Here is a 19,165-nt window from a genome sequence, read left to right on the forward strand (position 1 = left end):
ATGCTAAGGCACTGAGGCAGAAGTGGGTAGGTGGGTAGAGGAGCATCATCTTCATAGGGGTGAGGGGAGGTGGAGATGATAGTGGACTTTTGGAGGGAAAACAGTGTAGAGGGACAACATTTAAAATGTAAATAAATATAATAATAAATATAAAAGGAAAATAGACTAGGTGCGTTGGTAGAGAGAAATATAACAGTAATGCTTTAAGGTGGCTAAATATAAAGATTAGAGAGGAAGTGGGGGAGGCAGAGAGTTTGTCTGAGTCTACAGTTATATACAGGAACACCAAGTTACTGTCTCTCAAGTAGACAACTAGAAATATCACAATGAAGTATACAACAGAACAGCTCAAATGTGTGAACAGAATCCTCTGTATATTATGTGGGAATCAGTGCCCTCTGAAGAGTACATATGAGAAAAAAACCATGGAGGTTAGCTTTGATGTAACAAAACATGACCATGGAGAATACATTCAGTTCTATCTTGCATGGTGTCATGATCCCTTAAAGCAGTGTCTGCTGAATAGATCACTTCTCACCTACTTAAAAAGCAAGTATAGTTCTTATGGATACTATATTAATTCTGCTCGCTTATTGGTGAAGTGGCAATATTTGCCATCCTCACAAATATAATGCTATAGGTGCTTATTTTTCCAAATTCTAATTGAAATGTAATGTTGCTACACAGGAAGCATCCACATGTTGACCCAGCATAGATCTCAACAAACTCTTCTTGCATTTTGATGAACATCATCTTGACATAATGAAAATACAGAAATCATACAAGATTACCACATTTGAATCAAAAATATTTTAAGAGAACAAAATTGATGCACCTTCACTTAAGAATTTACTGAAAACTGTACTAAATATACACTTTAAAATTCATCTTTCCTCATCTTTAATTAAAATAATATGTGTAACAACTTTTCAAAAACATCAACATCATCCAGAATATTTTTTTCTGTTGATTACAAGAAAGTAATTAGCCTCTATTGGTTATTCTATAATTTCATTATACTCACATCCTGTTCTCAAATTTCCAGTCTGCTACAGTTTCTGGTAGTGGGTAAGAAGAATAAATCATACCTTCCTTCAGTGATGCCAAGCAGAGATTGCAATCATAAATGTTAATAGTACAGACCTGACTACAGTTGAAGAGTCAGAGTGAACAGTTAGAGAAAGTTTAGGAATGCTGTTCAGGTGAGAATCCCATCAACATTTACTATCTCTTACTGTTTGTGTCTACAACATGATATCTTCAGAATGCAATTCTTTCTGCTTTGGAGATAAATATTTTTCTAAAGCCTTTCACCACAAGAATCTATTTACAGGGCATTAAAATGGAAGAAAAAAAAAAGAAAAACAGCCAACTTCAAAAGAGACAAGTGACCAGAAGGCAGAGTTCATCTAAAGGGAGGAAGTAAAAAAAAAGTCAAATGGATGATTATTATCTTATAACCAAATTTAAAATATATTTTAGAAAACAATTTGAAGGGTGATATTTTACATGGATGAAAAAGATGTTTCTAGAAGCTGTGGATCATAAAATAATACCTTAGTGCATGAGGTTGGGAGGTAAACGTTCTTGTGAATTGTTAGTCAAAGACCCTATATGCAATATAGACTCTTCACAATTCTCTTACTTGTTTTCCAGGACTAAAGGACAAGAACCAATTGTTAAGGACACTAAAGTTTGCATGTCTTTAGCTTCAGATTTTCTGGGTAGAAGATGTCTACGTAGGCCGATCAACTGCTAAAAATCATGGAGAGCTTGTTAATCCATAGACTGATCAAAGTTTCTCTTAGGGAATCATTTCCTCAAAACAGACAATCATTGTCCATTTCTGTGTCAGATCTAACAGCCTCATAAACAGATTAAAACCTTTGTAATGTATTAACTTAACAAAACCCTATTTTCCACCAAGGAAATGCCTAAGAATGGTTTCAAATCGAACCTTACACATAGAGTTGAGTGTCCTTTGCCTGCTGAAAGTGTCATGTTATGGTTTAATCAATATATATATTAATATAAATGGACTGACTTATACATTTCTTTGTTGTGTTACTATGAAAAGTTCAACATTTCTTTGTTGGAACAATATATTTGGGAAAATTGTAATCTATGTTCCCTGGCCATAACCACTGAAATCCCGTATTGCTTTTGAAGTTAGACCTGTGTTTCTGTGTTGAGAGTTTCAGAGTCCTAGAAAATGTTTAGCCTCCTGCCGGCAGTAGAGTGGGAAGAGCATCAATTCTCTACCCAGCTGTGAACCTGTAAACTATGAGAACAACATGCCAAGCAAAATATGCCTAACATGTAAAGCAGTGGTTCTACACGTCCGAAGCCACCAAATGTTCTATGATTGAATTTTGAGCCTAATCTATAGGCAGAAACTAATTTCTGGTTCTGTAAACTCAATAAGGGGAGTCATAGACCTTGGAATCATGAGAAGGGTTGTATTGTCATCAGCAAAAATAAACTGTTCCATAAGTTGCTTTTTGACAAAGTATTTTATGATAACACCTCAAAAGTAAATCAAATACAACTGCAAAATAAATGATGACTTCTTCATCCCAAAGCAGGCTACAGTGACGAGTTTAAATACAATGATCACACAGACTGACCTGGATAGACTAAATGAGTCATAAAATAAAAAATATCTTGAATCGGGGAAAGGGACCAATGAGGCAGTGTCGTCTTAACATTCATGAAGCAATGCATGAGAATTGCAGTCAGAATATATTATATACATATACGACATTGAGAAAGATCAAGTTAAATTAATAAAAAGATGTGAACAAATAATTAATCTCCATAGAGATACAATTGCTATCCTCTTCTAGGAATGTTCTTCAATGAAACTTCTCAAAATAATCATCAAACATCATTTAACTTTAGAAAATTTTCAAAGGTTTCTTAACTTTACAATTCAAGCTGTGTAGGGAAGACCTTCCAAATTGCTTTATAATGCTTTCTATGCCCAAAGGCATTAGAAGAGCCCTCTTCTTTTATGCTTAGGGCAATGTGAAACAGAAATATATATGTAAACAAAAAAAGAAGCAGTGTGTTGTCTAATATGTATAAAAATGCAGTTACTTTATTAATGCAATATAAATGTATATACATGGTGTTGGGATTTTGTAAACCCCACCCCTCAGTTATCTAACAATAGCCAGGTATACTCCACCCCAAAGACCTGACACTAAAAAAAGGGATGCTTGCCCCCTTCTCTCTCTCTTGTTCTCCTGCTCTTTCTTGTTCTTGCTCTTGCAGTTGCCCTCCTCTCTCTTGTTCCCCCTTACCCCTCCTCTTCCCCTTTCCTCTCCCCCCTTTCTCCACATGCTCATGGCTAGCCTCTATCTCTCTACTCCTTTATTCATCTACTCCTCTAATCCTCTCTTCTCTTTTTCTCTCTTTCCACCACTACTACACTCTTAACTCACCCATGACCTGTATTATATCATCATGTGCCTGGTCCCTCTTGGGGAAGAGATTCACAACATATGCCTCACAGAGGCATCTTCTTTGCCCCCAGGCTTTGCTGCAACTGTATGAGACATATACCCCCCATGCACCCCTCACCCTCTTCCTAACATTGGTGGCAAAACCCAGGACGTTATCTTTTAATAACATTGGTACCTCGTGGAAGATCAGATTTCCTCAGAACCAGATATCTCTTTTCCTACCATTGGTGCTGAAACCTGGGACATCATCCTTTAATAACACATGGAAATGGAAAGTTCCTGTTTTCTGTGTAAGTTAGTAAAATCTTCCCTGAATTCACAATATCAATAAAAACATTGCTTTCTCAAAATAATAAATTCTACTTTTAAAACACATAGTATATATTTGAATTCTTAATATACATAGTACATATGTAATCTTTTACCAAAAACCTAACACACAAACACGTATAAAAACTGTCAATACTGAGACATACTGTATAGTACAAACAATTTATAAAAGGAACCTCAAGAGATATTGATAAAAGAATATCTCACTAGGTTAGTGCCAATGTTTTCACTTAAACATTATTATAAAACACAGAGCCTATACTAAGAAACTGAATTTCAATTACTAGAGTGGTATCAATAGAGTGATTGTATAAGGAAACATGACTTCATTCTCGATTTCTTATGCAATTTAGCTATATTAACACTGCTTTCTTCTCTTCTCTGACATTGTTTAATCATAGTTGTTTTAGAGAAAATTTCTTAGGGACTGCTCTAATCCAGGTTCTCCAGTAGAAAATCTATCACCAAGAGCCCGACTATTAAAATGTAGCACTACACTTATGAATATATTGGTTAGACATTATACCTGTTTCTGAGTTCCATAAGGCTGTGCATCCAAAGATACTAATTTTAAATTGAAGCAACATATTACCCATCAGATAATGATCATTTAAACAATAATACCTATTCATTTCACCAGGATACATATTCAAATGAAATAGCCAAGCCTACACTGCGATATTCCCTGGCAGACAGTCATGGCTTAAGAACCTTGTTAGTTGTGGTGATATTAACAAAATTATGCTTTTAATGTTAAAGAAAATATCCTCTACATCTCAACACAAAATCTTGACCTAATTAACCTCACACATTTTAGACAGCTTACAATGTTGTCATTAGTTAATTGATAAAACTAAAACCTATTTCCAGTGTTATTAATTACTACATTTCCTGAAGTACTCACTAATACTAATCTTTTCTTAAAAACACAAGTGAATGTCACTTATTTTCTGAATACTTGAAAACATTTGATTTTATCTCAGAAGACAAGAAGAACATATTGATCAAGTTTAACTATGGTCTTTGTTTTGAACAAGTAAGTTCCCCTTAGTGTAGAATTGAGCTCAGGACCTCTGGGTGAGCTGCCACATGTTCTTAACTGATGAGCCATCTCTCCAGACCACAAAGCCTCTTAATAAATAAAAATAATATATTATTCTTGTTTGGAAACAACTGGCATAAATAACCAAAACAATCAAAACTGTACCAAGCCCATAGTCAAAATCCCTTACCCTAACTATCCCAGTCTAAAAAAAAAAAAAAAACTACAGGGGCAATCTTGGAGAAGGAACTGAGAGAAAGGATGTCCAATGACTTGCCCAACTCGGGATCCATTTCATGTGGTCATGGCACACACCAACACCAAACACTACCATGTTATGATGTGCTTAAAGACAGCAAGTTAGCATGGCTATCATCAGAGAGGCTCTATCAGCAGCTGACTGAGACAGAAGGAGATACTTACAACAAACTATTGGACTGAAGTCTGTAACCCCTATAGTTGAATTAGGGGAAGGATTGAAGAAACTAAAGGGAGAGTAATATGCATGAAAAACCAGCAGTCTCAATGAACCCAGATGCCAGGAAGCTCCCAGATACTGAACTATCAACCATGAACATACACTGGCTAGTGTAAGGCTCTTGGTACATATTTAGCAGAGGTCTACCTGATCTGGCCTCAGTGGGTGAAAAGGTGTTTAATCCCTGAGTGCCTTGATGGTTCAGGGAAAAAAAAAATTTGGTTGGGGGTAGAGCCCTTGGAAGCAAGGGGAAAGAGCAATGGGATGAGGAACTGTGGAACGTGGTACTGAGGAGGGAATGTATATAAATAAAATACTGTATGTTTTACCAAAAGTAGTATCCAGATATAAAACAAAATATCAAGTTTCCTTACCTCATAATCATAATGTCACAACACATGTGAATCAAGTCACAAGTAATTGCTTTGAAATACATATATCATACATCAAAGAAAATTTCACCAAGATGAACTCTCAATTCTGAACAACTATGTCTCAAATGCAAAGATACCAACATTTGTAAAAGAATCATTACTGAAGCTCAAAGGACATATTGAACCATACTCAAAAATAGGAGGAGATTTCAATACCCCACTCTCAATAATGGACAAATTATGGAAACAGAAACTAAACAGGGACACAGTAAAACTAAAAGAACTTATGAACCAAATGGATTTAATAGATATCTACAGAATAACTCATCTCAAAACAGAAGAATATACTTTATCTTCAGTACCTCATGGTACCTTCTCAAAAATCAACCATATATTCAGATACAAAATAAGGCTTAACAGATACAAGAACAATGAATTAATCCCACAAATTCTATCAGATCATGATGGATTAAGGCTGGTCTTCAATAACAACAAAAACAACCATGGCCCATATACACATGGAAGCTGATAAACACTCTACTCAATGATAAATTGGTCATTAAAAAATAAAGCAAGGAATTAAAGAATTTTTTTAATTTAATGAAAATGAAGATATAACATACCAAAACTTATGGGGCACAATAAAAGCAGTGCTAAGAGGAAAACTCATAACCCTGAGTGCCACCATAAAGAAATTGGAGAGATCATACAGTAGCAAACAGCACACCTGAAAACTCTAGAACAAAAAGAAGCAAATACACCCAAGAGTAATAGAAGGCAGGAAATAACCAAACTGAGGGTTGAAATCAACCAAGTAGAAACAAAGAGAACTATATAAACAATCAATGAAACTAGGAGCTGGTTCTTGGAAAAACTAAACAAAATAGATAAACCCTTAACCAAACTAACAGAAGGACACAGCCACAATATCCAAATTAACAAAATCAGGAATGAAAAGAGAGACATAACAATAGAAACTGGGGAAATGCAAAAAACAATCAGACCCTTGCACAACAATTTATATTCAAGAAAACTGGAAAATCTAGATGAAATGGGCAATTTTTCTGGAGAGATAACAAGTACCAAAGATAAATCAGGATCATAAAAATCACCCAAAATATCCTCTAACCCATAAGAAAATAGAAACAGTTGTTAGAAGTCTCCCAACCAATAAAAAGCTCAGGACCAGATGGTTTTAGTGTAGAATTCTATCAGACCTTCAAAAAAGACCTAATACAAATACATGTAAAACTATTCCAAAAAAATAGAAACTGAACAAACACTACCCAATTCTTTCTATGAAGCCATAGCTACACTGATACCTAACCAAAAAAAAAAAAAAAAAAAAAAAACCCAACAAAGAAAGAAAACTTCAGAAAAGTTGCCCTATGAATATACATTAAAATATACAAAAAAGATTCTCACAAACTAAATCCAACAACATATAAAAATGATCATTCACCATGATCAAGTAGGCTTCATCCCAGGAATGCAGGGATAGTTCAATATATGGAAATGTATCAATGTAACCCACTATATAAACAAGCACAAAGGAAATAAAAACATGATAATGTCATTAGATGCTGAAAAAAACCTTTAACAAAATTCAATACCCATTCATGTTAAAAGTGTTGGAGAGATGAGCAATTTAAGATCCATACCTAAATATAATAAAAGTAATATACAACAAACCAATAGCCAATATGAAATTAAATGGAAATGAATTCAAAGCAGTGCCATCAAAATGAGGGGCAAGACAAAGCTGCTCACTCTCTCCCTACCTATTCAATATAATACTGCAAGTTCTACCAAGAACAATTAAACAACAAAGATTAAAGGGATACAAGTTTGGAAGAAGGAAGTCAAGACATAACTATTTGCAGAAGATATGATAGTATATATAAGCTGCCTTCAAAATACTACCAGAGTTATCCTCCATTTGATAAACAACTTCACCAAAGTGACTGGATATAAAGTTAACTCTAACAAATCAGTAGCTTTCCTTTACTCAAAGGAAAAATGGGCTGAGAAAGAAGTTATGGAAACAACTTCTTTCACAATAGTAACAATTAATATCAAATATCTTGGTTTAACTCTAACCAAGCAAGTGAAAGATTTTTTTTCTCAGAAGATCTTCAAGACCCTGAAGACATAAATTGTGAAGAAGACTTCTGAATATGATAAGATCTTCTATATTCATGGATTAGCAGAATTAATGTAATATAATGTTTATCTTATCTAAAGCAATGTACAAATTCAGTACAATCTCCATCAAAATTCCTATCCATTTCTTCATAGAGTTAGAAAGAACAATTTTCAAATTCAATTGGAATACAAAAAAAAAATCTTAGGATAGCAAACACTATTCTCAATAATAAAAGAACTTCTGGAGGAAATTACCATATGTGACCTATTTGAAATATAAATAAATAAAATAACCACTAAAATATTTTTGAATTGAAAATTTTCTGTAATACAAAGGACCTTGTCAAGAGGACAAAATGGCAACCTATGGATTGGGGCAAGATTTTTACCAACCCTACATATTCTATATAGCTAATATACAAATAACTTAAAAACTTAAATGTCAGAGAACCAAATAACCCTATTAACAATGGGGTACAAAGCTAAACATGATTCTCAACTGAGGAATCTTAAATGGCTGAGAAACACTTAGAGAAATGTTCGACATCCTTAGTCATCAGAAAATTGCAAAGAAAACATTCCTGAGATTCCACCTCACACAGATATGAATGGCTAAGGGAAAAACACAACACAGGTGACAACACATCCTGGGAAGAATATGGATAAAGAGAAACTGCAAGATGGAAGAAAAAAAGCATTTTGGAAATCAACATGATGGTTTCTCAGAAAATTGAAAATAGTTCTAACTGAAGACCCACCTAGTCCACTACTGGGCAAATTCCTGAAATACACTCCAAATTATAACAAGGTAACATGCTCCACTTTGTTTATAGCAATCTTGTTTCAGTCAGAAGCTGAAAACAACCCAGATGTCCTTCAACAGAGAATTAATACAGAAAATGGGGTTCCTTTACACAATGTAGCACTATTCAGCTATAAAAAACAAATGACTTCATGAAACTCACAGACAAATGGATGAAATTAGATCTTCCTGAGTGAGGCAACCTAAACACAAAAGAATGCACATGGTTTGTACTCATTCATATGTTGATATTAGCCAGGAGCTCACAATGAACATGACACAACCCATATACCAGATGAAATTTATGATGAAGGAAGACCATGGTTTGGATGCTCCAGCAGTGCATTGAGGGGAAACAGGATAACCAATGGAGGTGGAAGGAGGTGGGATCTGGGAGGAAGACAGGGGAGAAGCAGACAAGTGGGACAATATCAGGCACCGGAGGGGACAGGAGAGAGGTACAGAGAGTCAGGAAATGGAATAAAAATCTGTAACAATAGAAGATGAGGATCTGTGAATAGCCGATGTAGGGTACCAGACTCCAGGGAAATGGGCAGAAAAGGGGAGATAGAACCTCTGGAGAACACTTACAATAGATAGGCACGGTGCCTGATCAAGGGATGGAACTACTACCTATCTCAAGGTTTTAACCCAGAAATGTTCCAGTCCAAATGAAGAATAGGGCTAAAAATATGGTACAGAGACTGAAGGAAGGGCCATCTAGCGACTACCCCACCTGGCAATCTATCCTGTCCACAAATACCAAACCTGACACAGGAACCTGGTGTGGCTGTTCCTTGGGTGGTTCCCTGAGCAACTGACAACTGCAGATATGGAGACTTGGAGCCAATCTTCAGATGGAGCACAGGGACTCTGGTGGGAGAGCTGTGGAAAAACTGGAGAAGCTGAGTAGAATTGCAACCCCACAGGAAGAACATCAGCTGGCAGTACCAATCAGTGCTTCTAGTGACTAGACCAGCAACCAAGTCATATACAGAGAGAGGTCCTTTGCTCCAGATACATATCTAGCAGAGGACGGCCTTGCCTGACATCAAAGAGATGGGTGGCCCTTGGTCCTGTGGAGGTTTGATGCTCAAGTGCAGGGAGATGCTGGAGCAGTATGGTGGGAGAGGGTGGGTAGGTAAGGGAACACATTCATAGAGGCAGAGTGGGGGAGAGGGCAGATGTAGGATGAGGGCTTTGTGGAGGTATAATAAGAAAGTGGAATATCATTTGAGATGTAACTGAATAGAGTGATTAATTTAATAAAATAGTTTTTCTGATTGCCCAAACTTTATTTGTTTTCCTTTAGAGCAAAACTTCTTTTAAGCACTTAAAAAAATAAACATTGGTAACTTATTTTCTATTTTTACCCGATTTTAAAGAAGATTTGACTATTTTATGAGAACTATAATTCACTATTTGCTCCTATCTTTAAATAAAATTATAAAGGCTCTTCAATAGAGCCATCATCAGACAGAAAGTGAGTAATGATTCTCTTATCTTCTTGACCTTATTAAATGGAGACTTATATCTCATCTGTCATGTTTAAATTTGTCTCCAGATTCATGGTGTAAGAGTGGAAAAAAATCTGTTACAAATTTGTGAGTGTTCATAAAATGCTGCAGTGAACAAAAGTTACATATATTTGATGAAACACCTCCCCACTGCTTCAGTGTCAGAGCATAAGATAAGCCAAGAAAAATGTTCTTTGTTGGAGGAAGTAAGTTCCTTACGTGGTAAATGAGGTGATTTATATCCAGAAGAGAACAACATGCATATGTGGCACAAGACAGTAAGCTATGGATATCACAACCACAAGTTCAAGTTTGCACATGATTTTAAGTAACACAGAATCGCAGTGAGGGATTCCTCACAGTGGGGAATTTGCGTCCTGGTCAACACTCTCTCTTAAGATTTCCATCATTCAAGAATGCTTTTCTATTCTTGGGGAGAGCCTCTCTGACTCATTGAACTTGAAGTCTTTCTGGAATTATATCACGTTTATTGATAATGATTCTTACATTCATGATAAGCACTATCTTGCAACTCAATCCGTGCTCATTATACTGTTCTTGTCCATGTGGATTGTGTCTGTGCCTTTAGAACTGGTCACTGTCAAATGATGGCAATGAGAAATAACATGACTTAGGTGTTTCTGTACCATTCTCAGATTGTTATGGCATGCACCCAAACTTTGGTCCCCCTAGTCTGGTTTATTCACTGTAGGTATCACAATAGCTGGTCTAACTATTTAAATAGCTTTTATTTACCTGGCAGCTTTTACTTATCTCAATCTTTTTATTCTTAGACTGTCAGGCTTATATTCTTGCAAACCATAACAGCTTGAGGACAATGCACTGGACACTGTTTAAGACACAGTAAAGAGTGTCTAGTTTACATATCAGTATATCTGCTTACCTACTTCCCACCTGATTGACAATAGGAAAAGAATTGATGCTCCCTGAGCATTTTATATTCATCTTCAAAATAATAATAACAGTAATAATGATATATTTATAAAAAATTATGATGGATAAATATTATTCACATAAAGTCCATGCCCATACCTAGCACAAAATGCCTTTTTTAAACTCTTAATTATGTTTACTATGAAACTACTATGAATTTTGCAAGTCAAAAATATAATGGGTTTATAATTTAATGTAATTTAAGGTATTTAAAGAAAGGAATATTGTAAATATACAAAAGTAAGATAATTTATATCTATAAAATATTAAAAAAGAACAGATAGTTGAAAGACAAATCAATGATTCATGCTGGATTCTTTGTTACTGGTAAGAAATTGTAGTGCTTTTATATACAAAGAATAAGAGACATTGATTGGAAATATTTTTACAATTAAACCCCCCATGCAATGTTTCTATTCTTTACTTTAAACCTGTCTCATATACTATAAATTCCTAATTATAATTTTAGGAACCATTCTGAAGTTATACTTATATACTTTTCTAATCTTGCAAAACCGGAATCTTAAAAGAATTAATCCTTTTACTGATAAATGTTAATTGTAAGTTCTAATTTCCTTCTAACTCAGTGAGGTATTTTTTTATTCATGAATGCTTCCCAGACAACCAGAACTCAAGCATCCTGCAATGCCTTTGGAGACTAGCAGTGCCCTTCTAAGCCACTGGCATTTGACAGATTGTCAATAGTGATTTGGAGCATATGGGTTATAGCCATCTTGTGATCTTTAGCATATCAAAGATCACAATGTTGGAAAAAGTAGTCAGGATTTTGAAGAATTGTATTCTTGAGAACAAATAAACAACATTTGAATATGTTTATTTGGCCCTCAATTTATTTTGAGTCTTTTTAAATTTTATATCTAATTTCCATTTATTTATTTATTTATTCGTTTATTTATTTATTAGATACTCTTTGTATTTAAATTTTAAATGTAAACCACTTCCCCCACCCTGCTCCTATTTCTTCCATTTTCCTTCTCCCTCAACTTATCTTTAGAAAGGTAAATGTGTACCTGCTCCTAATCACCCTCTCTACCCCATTGCCTTGGCACTTCCTTACATTGGGAAATTGAGTCTTTGTCATTATTCCAGGAACTTGGGGCCAGTAGAGAAACAACTCATTAAAAGAATACCTATAGAAAGCTAATTACAATTATCAAATCCACTTCATCCTAGAGATTCTGCAATGGTTCAAAATAATAAATAAATAAATGAAAGCCACCACTTAAGTAGATTCAAAAACAGAAACTACACAATTATCTCATTAGGTGAACAAAAGGCCTTTAACAAAATTGAACATTCCTTCACGTTTAAAGTCCAGAAGAAAAACAGCCAGAGCCTTACTGATACAGATGAGGGTGCTTGCACCTAACCATCAGACTGATCACAGGGACCCAATGGAGGATTTAGGAAAGGAATGAAGGGACTGAAGGAGTTTGCAACCTCATAGGAAGAACAGCAATAACAACCAAACAAAGCCCCCAGAGCTCCCAGGGACTAAACCACCAACCAAAAATTACACATGGGGGGACCAGTGACTCCAACTGCATATGTAGTAGAGGATGGCATTTTCTGGCATCAATAGGAGGAGAAGCCCTTGGTCCTATGAAGGCTTGTTTCCCCAGTGTAGTAGAATACCAGGGTGTTGAGGTGGGAGTGGATGGGAGGGAGGTGGTGCATCCTCATAGAAGTAGGGCAAATAGGGTTGGTAGATGGGGAAAATGGGTTAGGGAATAACATCTGAAGTGTAAATACATAAACTATTCAATAAAAATAAAATAAAATAAGAAAGTGTCACCTCTAGAAAAGCAGCTGAGTACTATAACCTCTACAAATATGAGTCAAGGTTTTGAGTGTCCATCACAACTGATAACCAGAATAGACAACATCATCCGCTGAGTATTACATTTAGTGGCATGGAAACTGAAAGTGTGAGGAAGTTTAAGGTCCTCCTACAGTTTCAGAGAGCTACTGAGATCAGAAAGCACCCGACAGGGAATCACCTGTGAAGTTTTGATAGGACTTTTATGGAAACTGTGAAAGGGAAGCCTGGATGACCTAAATGGCTCCTTGCTGAAGGTGTCAGAGGTATGAGACTTTTTTTGCTAAGGAATGCTCTATAAAGTGTATGCAGTTTAACCAAACCAAGAGAGAGAACATGATGTAGTCAGCAATGCTTGAAGGGTTGAGCCATATTTCTCTTTGATACAAAGATGGAGATACAGAATTTGGTATTTATCTTAACGCTCTGTTGTTTTGCTTTGGTCCAAAATTTCCTCACTATGACCTCATTTCCAGATTTGGAACATAAATGTTCAATTTGTGGCATTGTATATGAAAACGTACAACTACTTTTGATTTCACAGAGAAATACATTACAAGGTTTGTTGAGTCTCTAAATAAGAGAAAGGTATTTCAACAAGCTGAAAGCTGGAAAGATTGTTGGGTATTTTAAAGTTGCAGTAAATGCACTTGGTGTTATGGTAAGCCTTTGGGGTCTACAATGTTCAATGCTTCTCTTTAAATAAGACATGGCCTCCAAGGGCTCATGTATTTTTTTAAATACTTTTTTCCATTTGGTTGTGTTTTCAATGAAAGTTTATCTGGCTAAGTAGAATGAAATACATCAAGGAAGGGTTTTGAGATTTTATAGTCATGTCCCATTTTCAGTTTCTATCTCTGTTTCTCTGCTTGCAGCTGAAATGTGATCTACAGGCTTCTTATTCTATTATCGTGACTGCCTCTTCTGCCATGGCTATCTCCCACGTTGAACTGGGTGACTCTTATCTCTCTACAAGTGCTCAAAGAATATAGAATTTATTATGTTGCTTTTGATTCAGATGTTTTATCACAGGAACAGAATCATAACTAATATACAACTCTTGGACGTATTTCCAAATGAATCTATTTCTAAGTATAGAGATACTTGATTATTAATATTCACTGATGTTCTAAATAATCAGAAAGCAGAATACATAAATACCTACCTATTAATTAATTTTAGTGAAAAGGTTGACCTTTGCATAATGGTATATTTTTCTCAGCTGAGAATAAAAATGAAAATCACAGGTAATTGGATAGAACTAGAAACAGTCATTCTAAGTGAAGAAATCCAGGACCATATATGTGGTTTACAGGATCAAAACTATAGTTGTAAATTTTACAGTAAAATGACACAAACTTCAATGAACAGTATCACTTTCTGTTTTTTACATCCAGCAAAACCCTATGCCTCCATTAAAGGAAAACAGGTGAAAACTGGGGTATGCCTGCCTTATCAATTAAACAGCGGAGAAAAATATGTGAACATAAAGATTGTCAGCTTAAGGAGATACACTGTCTTCCTTTTCTTGCCCTTGAAGAGTATTTCTTAAGTCATGCTAACCCCATGGTAAATTTTGGCAGATTTTTTTATAATAAGAAAATATTTAGAAAAATGAAGAAATCATTCTGAAGGGTAATATTTTAAATGACAGTAATAATAAATAATAATTTATTTTCAATTTCATTTGTGTTGGAGATGATATTCCCTCTTCTCACCTTCAATCTAGGACCTAAAACCTGAGTACAGTTCTAGTTGTATCTGACTAGGGAGGTGAGCATTTTTCCTTCTGGGTTTTGTCAAACCTAATTAAAATGAACATCCTTGCAAAATATTTACAGTACAGATTTACAAAAAGTATTATGCTTAATTTGCTGACAAACTTTTAATAATTATAATATATACAAATAACCTTATATACATATTTATACGTTAAAATATTAGGTAATAATAAAATTCAACACAACAAAAATATGTCATTTTATTTATTTTGTATGTTTCAATGTGTTTATGTGTGTTTGAGTGACTGAGCACACTTGCCATAGCACATGTGTGGATGCCGGAGGGCCACTTTCTCTGGAAAGTCATTACAGCTTAAACCCTTGTAAGATTCAGGGATGGAACTTTGGTCACCAGGACTGTATGGAAGCATGTCTCCCCGCTGCATCCTCTCACCAGTCCTTAGCTCATTGCTTCCTAGTCATGTTGAGATAATTATTTGCTCTCTACGAACTTGGTCTAACTTCGGACCAGCTCAGTTCTTACTTCCTTAAAGCACACACAACTTCACTCAAATTTCTTGATCACAGATCAAAGAAAAAAACATCACAGCACTTGAGGATCCATTCTAACTTTGGGTTGAATAAGCTCAATTTCATGATAAAATAAATACACTGAAGAGGTTAAAAGGCTACCGTAAGAATATCAAGCTGTGTTGATGTGTTTATTGCAGTACATCTATTTCTGATAATTATTAAAGCCATTTGTATAGCTGAATTATATAATATAATAAAATAATATCATGTAAATGTATTATATTTAAACTACAGAAATTAGTCTCTAGCCAGGAAGTCATTTAAACGTATATCTTATCCTACTTGTCTTTGATTACAAGCCTTGCAGAAGCCGTCACAGCTAAACAGACAGTGAAATTAATTTGCTCATCAAAGTACCTAATAATGGGGGGCATTTATGGAGAACACAAGGTGAAAGCTCTATAATCAACTGTGCATACCAAGTGGTAACTAACATCTGACACTCTGAGAATTTATGATAATGCTTGTATGTTCTAAAGACATCTTTATGAAATTTTACTAACAAAATAACTTAAGATCTCATGTTAATCATGTATATGTATATATGACATATATATATGTGTGTGTGTGTGTGTGTGAGTGTGTGTGTGTGTGTGTGTGTGTGTGTGTATGTGAATTTCAAAACCTGATGATTTTAATTATTTTCCCAAAGCTTGGAATTCCAATATTGTACAAATTCCATCTCTTCTAATCAATTAAATGCTTACATGCTTTCTTTTATATGAATGCCCAGTTGATGCATTTTCTACATGAATAAAATTAGTATTTAATATATGTTGATAAAAGAAGTTGGACCTACTAGGAGTTGCTTATTATCCCATTTGGTCTTGACACTTTGAAAACAGGATAGCTTTCAATAACTATTGATTATCACTCATTCTGTTTTAAGGCACATAATTGTAAGTATTAACATTAACAAGTCTTTTTCACAATCCTTGTCATGCATTAAAATGTAAAACGTATTTCATCCACTTTTCTACTCTTTCATCATGTTTTGACTTCCTTCATGATTTCTGTAATCAAATCATGCTTTGCATTTTCTTCCATCTTATCCCATGTTGTGTAAACAGCTTATCTACTGCATTTCCATTCATTTTCCCCTTTGCTTATTATCTTAACAGCTCACACAGTTCATTTTCTTCTACCTCAGCCTGTTTTCTATAAACAGCTCATTGGAGTTTGCTGTGATTCTCAGAACAAAGGAGCAGAATTTGTCCATGTACACCTATCTCTGAGTTGTGTTCATTCTGCTCCTCCGTGTTCAGTCTAGGCCATTGCACCAGAGCACAGAGCTGAGCTCTCTAGCTGTCAGGCACTCACCACAGTTGGCCTCATCAGAGGCATCGGCACAGTCCGGGTCCTCATCACAAACCCACAGCTTGGAGATGCAATGCTTTGTAGTCTTACATTGGAAATAGTCAGGAGAGCAGCTGTTTTCAGCTTAAGAAGAAAATATTTTCATGTATAACATTCAGCTTGAAAGGATATTTTACTTATTAAATGCAATTAGATAAGGGTAAGAGATAGTTCAATGAAAACTTAAATGGAGTATTAAGCAGAGGAAACTTTTCATATTATTCTAATATGCACTCAGTTGCTTCTCCTATTGGAAGTAGACAACATATACTTTGTTGTTATATGAATAAAATCAGAGTTTTCAAAGGAGCTATAGGTATATATTTGGAAAGTATCTTTTAAGATGCAGAAATTAGTATCTCAAATTCACTTTTCTATTATATTTTAGAGCTCACCTATATTTACTTTAGCAGCCAAAAGGACTAAACTCAGAAGACATTAAGTTAAGGAGAAACTAAAGGGTGTATAAAACTTAATAAAAGTCTTCAGGAGCTGGGCAGTGTTTTGTGGGGAGTGGTAAAGCCTTGATTCAGACTGTAAACTGCACCACTGACTTGGCAGCATTTCTGGAGCCACTGAGGGTGTCCGGCTGTCCTAACTCTATTCAGAACACAACATCTTAATCAAATTGCTGGATGACCGCACATTATTTACTGATAAAAGTTTTAGAGGACAAAATAAAATTTGGGTAGGACAGACATATTCACTGCAGCTTTGTTGAAGACCTGAAATCTGAGAGGGGCTATATTCTTTAGGTTCTCTCTCTCTCTCTCTCTCTCTCTCTCTCTCTCTCTCTCTCTCTCTCTCTCTCTCTCTTTCTCTCTCTCTCTCTGTGTGTGTGTGTGTGTGTGATGCATGTATATCTATACATCTCCACATGTGAAATAGAATGTTTTTCCTTCTTTTAAATATATTTAACTTCTGGATGGAGATGGGAATATAATGGGACAAGAATAAAAGTCATTTACTGTTATTGCATTAAGTAGATTTTAAGGATCACTATGTAGAGAATCACCTGTAAGTAATTTTATTTTTATATTACAAAATTGATTTCATGCAGAAAAATATTACAATTAGTAATGAGCTGATTTTTCATAGTTCACTGATGAACACTTAATATAAGGGAAAGTTAAAATGGGAAAAATCATACACAATCAACTGCTATGATTGTTGCTTTGGTGCTTTGGTTTTTGGTGACATGGGTGAGCATATCCTGTTTATACCTGCCACAGTCTCCAGGAAGCTTTCAATACAGACAGGTATATCTTTATATATATAGAACTTGTTAGATAGTGCATTATAATTGACATCATTTTATTATTTCTTTTCCACTATTTTCCCCTTTTTCTTGTTTTTTTTTTTGCATGACTATATAAAAATTAATTTTCCTTCTAGTATCAGTTAAGAGTCAACAGTCCAATATAACAAGACATATAAGTGACTTACGACAGTCCCTTTCATCTTCCTCATCACCACAATCATCTTGTCCATTACATCTGAGATTCACGGGGATACATTTCTTGTTCTTGGTACACTTGAACTGACCTGCCAGGCAGACATGTGTGTCTAAGACAAAGAGAACAAAATAATCTGACTTGAGACCCACGTTCAGTGCAGTAATAAGAAATAAACACACACACACACACACACACACACACACACGTATGTAGCTACGTAGACATATAGCCAAGTTAAAACTTTAGTCACCTACCACAGTTAAGTTCATCTGAGTTGTCTCCACAGTCATTCTCTCCATCACAGATGAAAGCAGGGAGCGCGCAGAGTCCTGTTCCGCATTGAAATCGGCCTGGCTGACACTTAAATTCAGCTAGGAGAGAAAGCATACAGGTATTGTAGATGGCAATCTATGTTCCAGACTTCTTAACCAAAACTTTTCTGATAGCATTGTGGTGTTTTGCATTGTATATATCTTGAACATAAAGGGAAACCCTCAAATCTAGAGACCTGTTAGAGCTTGGTGAACATTTAAGGAACATTCAACCTAGATAGCCTCTCAACTTGGCTCATATTTTATGACCTTGCCTAACAGAGGAGGAACTAGCAAACTATTAACAAGAAAACTATAATTAAAAACTTAACTTAAGGGCTGGGGGGTGGATTACAGTTGATAAAAGATTGAATAGGTTTGAGGACCTGAGTGTAAATCAGAGTCCATGTTAACAGGTGAACTTGGTGGCTCACACTTCACAATCCTTCTCTTAGGACAGCAAAGACAGGTTAATCGCTGAGGAGTGCTAGGCAGTCAGCCTAGTTCATTCACCGAGTTCCAGGTTAAGGCACTGTTTCATCTGAGGGGGAAACTAAACAGTGGCTTCTGACCTCCCTGTGCATATCATTTCATACATGTGTTTCCACAAACAATACATGTACACACACACGCACACACACACACACACACACACATGCACACAAACACACACACACACACACACACACACACACACAGACACACACACCAATGCATGCAAACATATCAGGAGAGCATTCGGTAGTGACTTCAACTCAGTACAAGGTTATTGCTAAT

The 19,165-nt window shown here is 35.5% G+C and overlaps 1 protein-coding gene across 1 annotated transcript in view; it reads right to left on the bottom strand.

The window, feature by feature from the left end:
* The window catches only part of LRP1B (LDL receptor related protein 1B), a gene marked incomplete at both ends in the record, with an annotated part of 1,929,155 nt that overhangs the window by 161,793 nt on the left and 1,748,197 nt on the right, over nt 1-19,165 (bottom strand). Inside the window, 3 exons of the mRNA XM_080928219.1 lie at nt 16,585-16,704; nt 18,067-18,186; nt 18,332-18,448. Of these exons, the coding sequence (XP_080784345.1) occupies nt 16,585-16,704; nt 18,067-18,186; nt 18,332-18,448 (357 nt within the window). The remainder of the gene's footprint in view (nt 1-16,584; nt 16,705-18,066; nt 18,187-18,331; nt 18,449-19,165) is intronic.

Source organism: Micromys minutus, assembly GCF_963924665.1.
Source record: "Micromys minutus genome assembly, chromosome: 13".
NCBI lineage: Eukaryota > Metazoa > Chordata > Mammalia > Rodentia > Muridae > Micromys > Micromys minutus.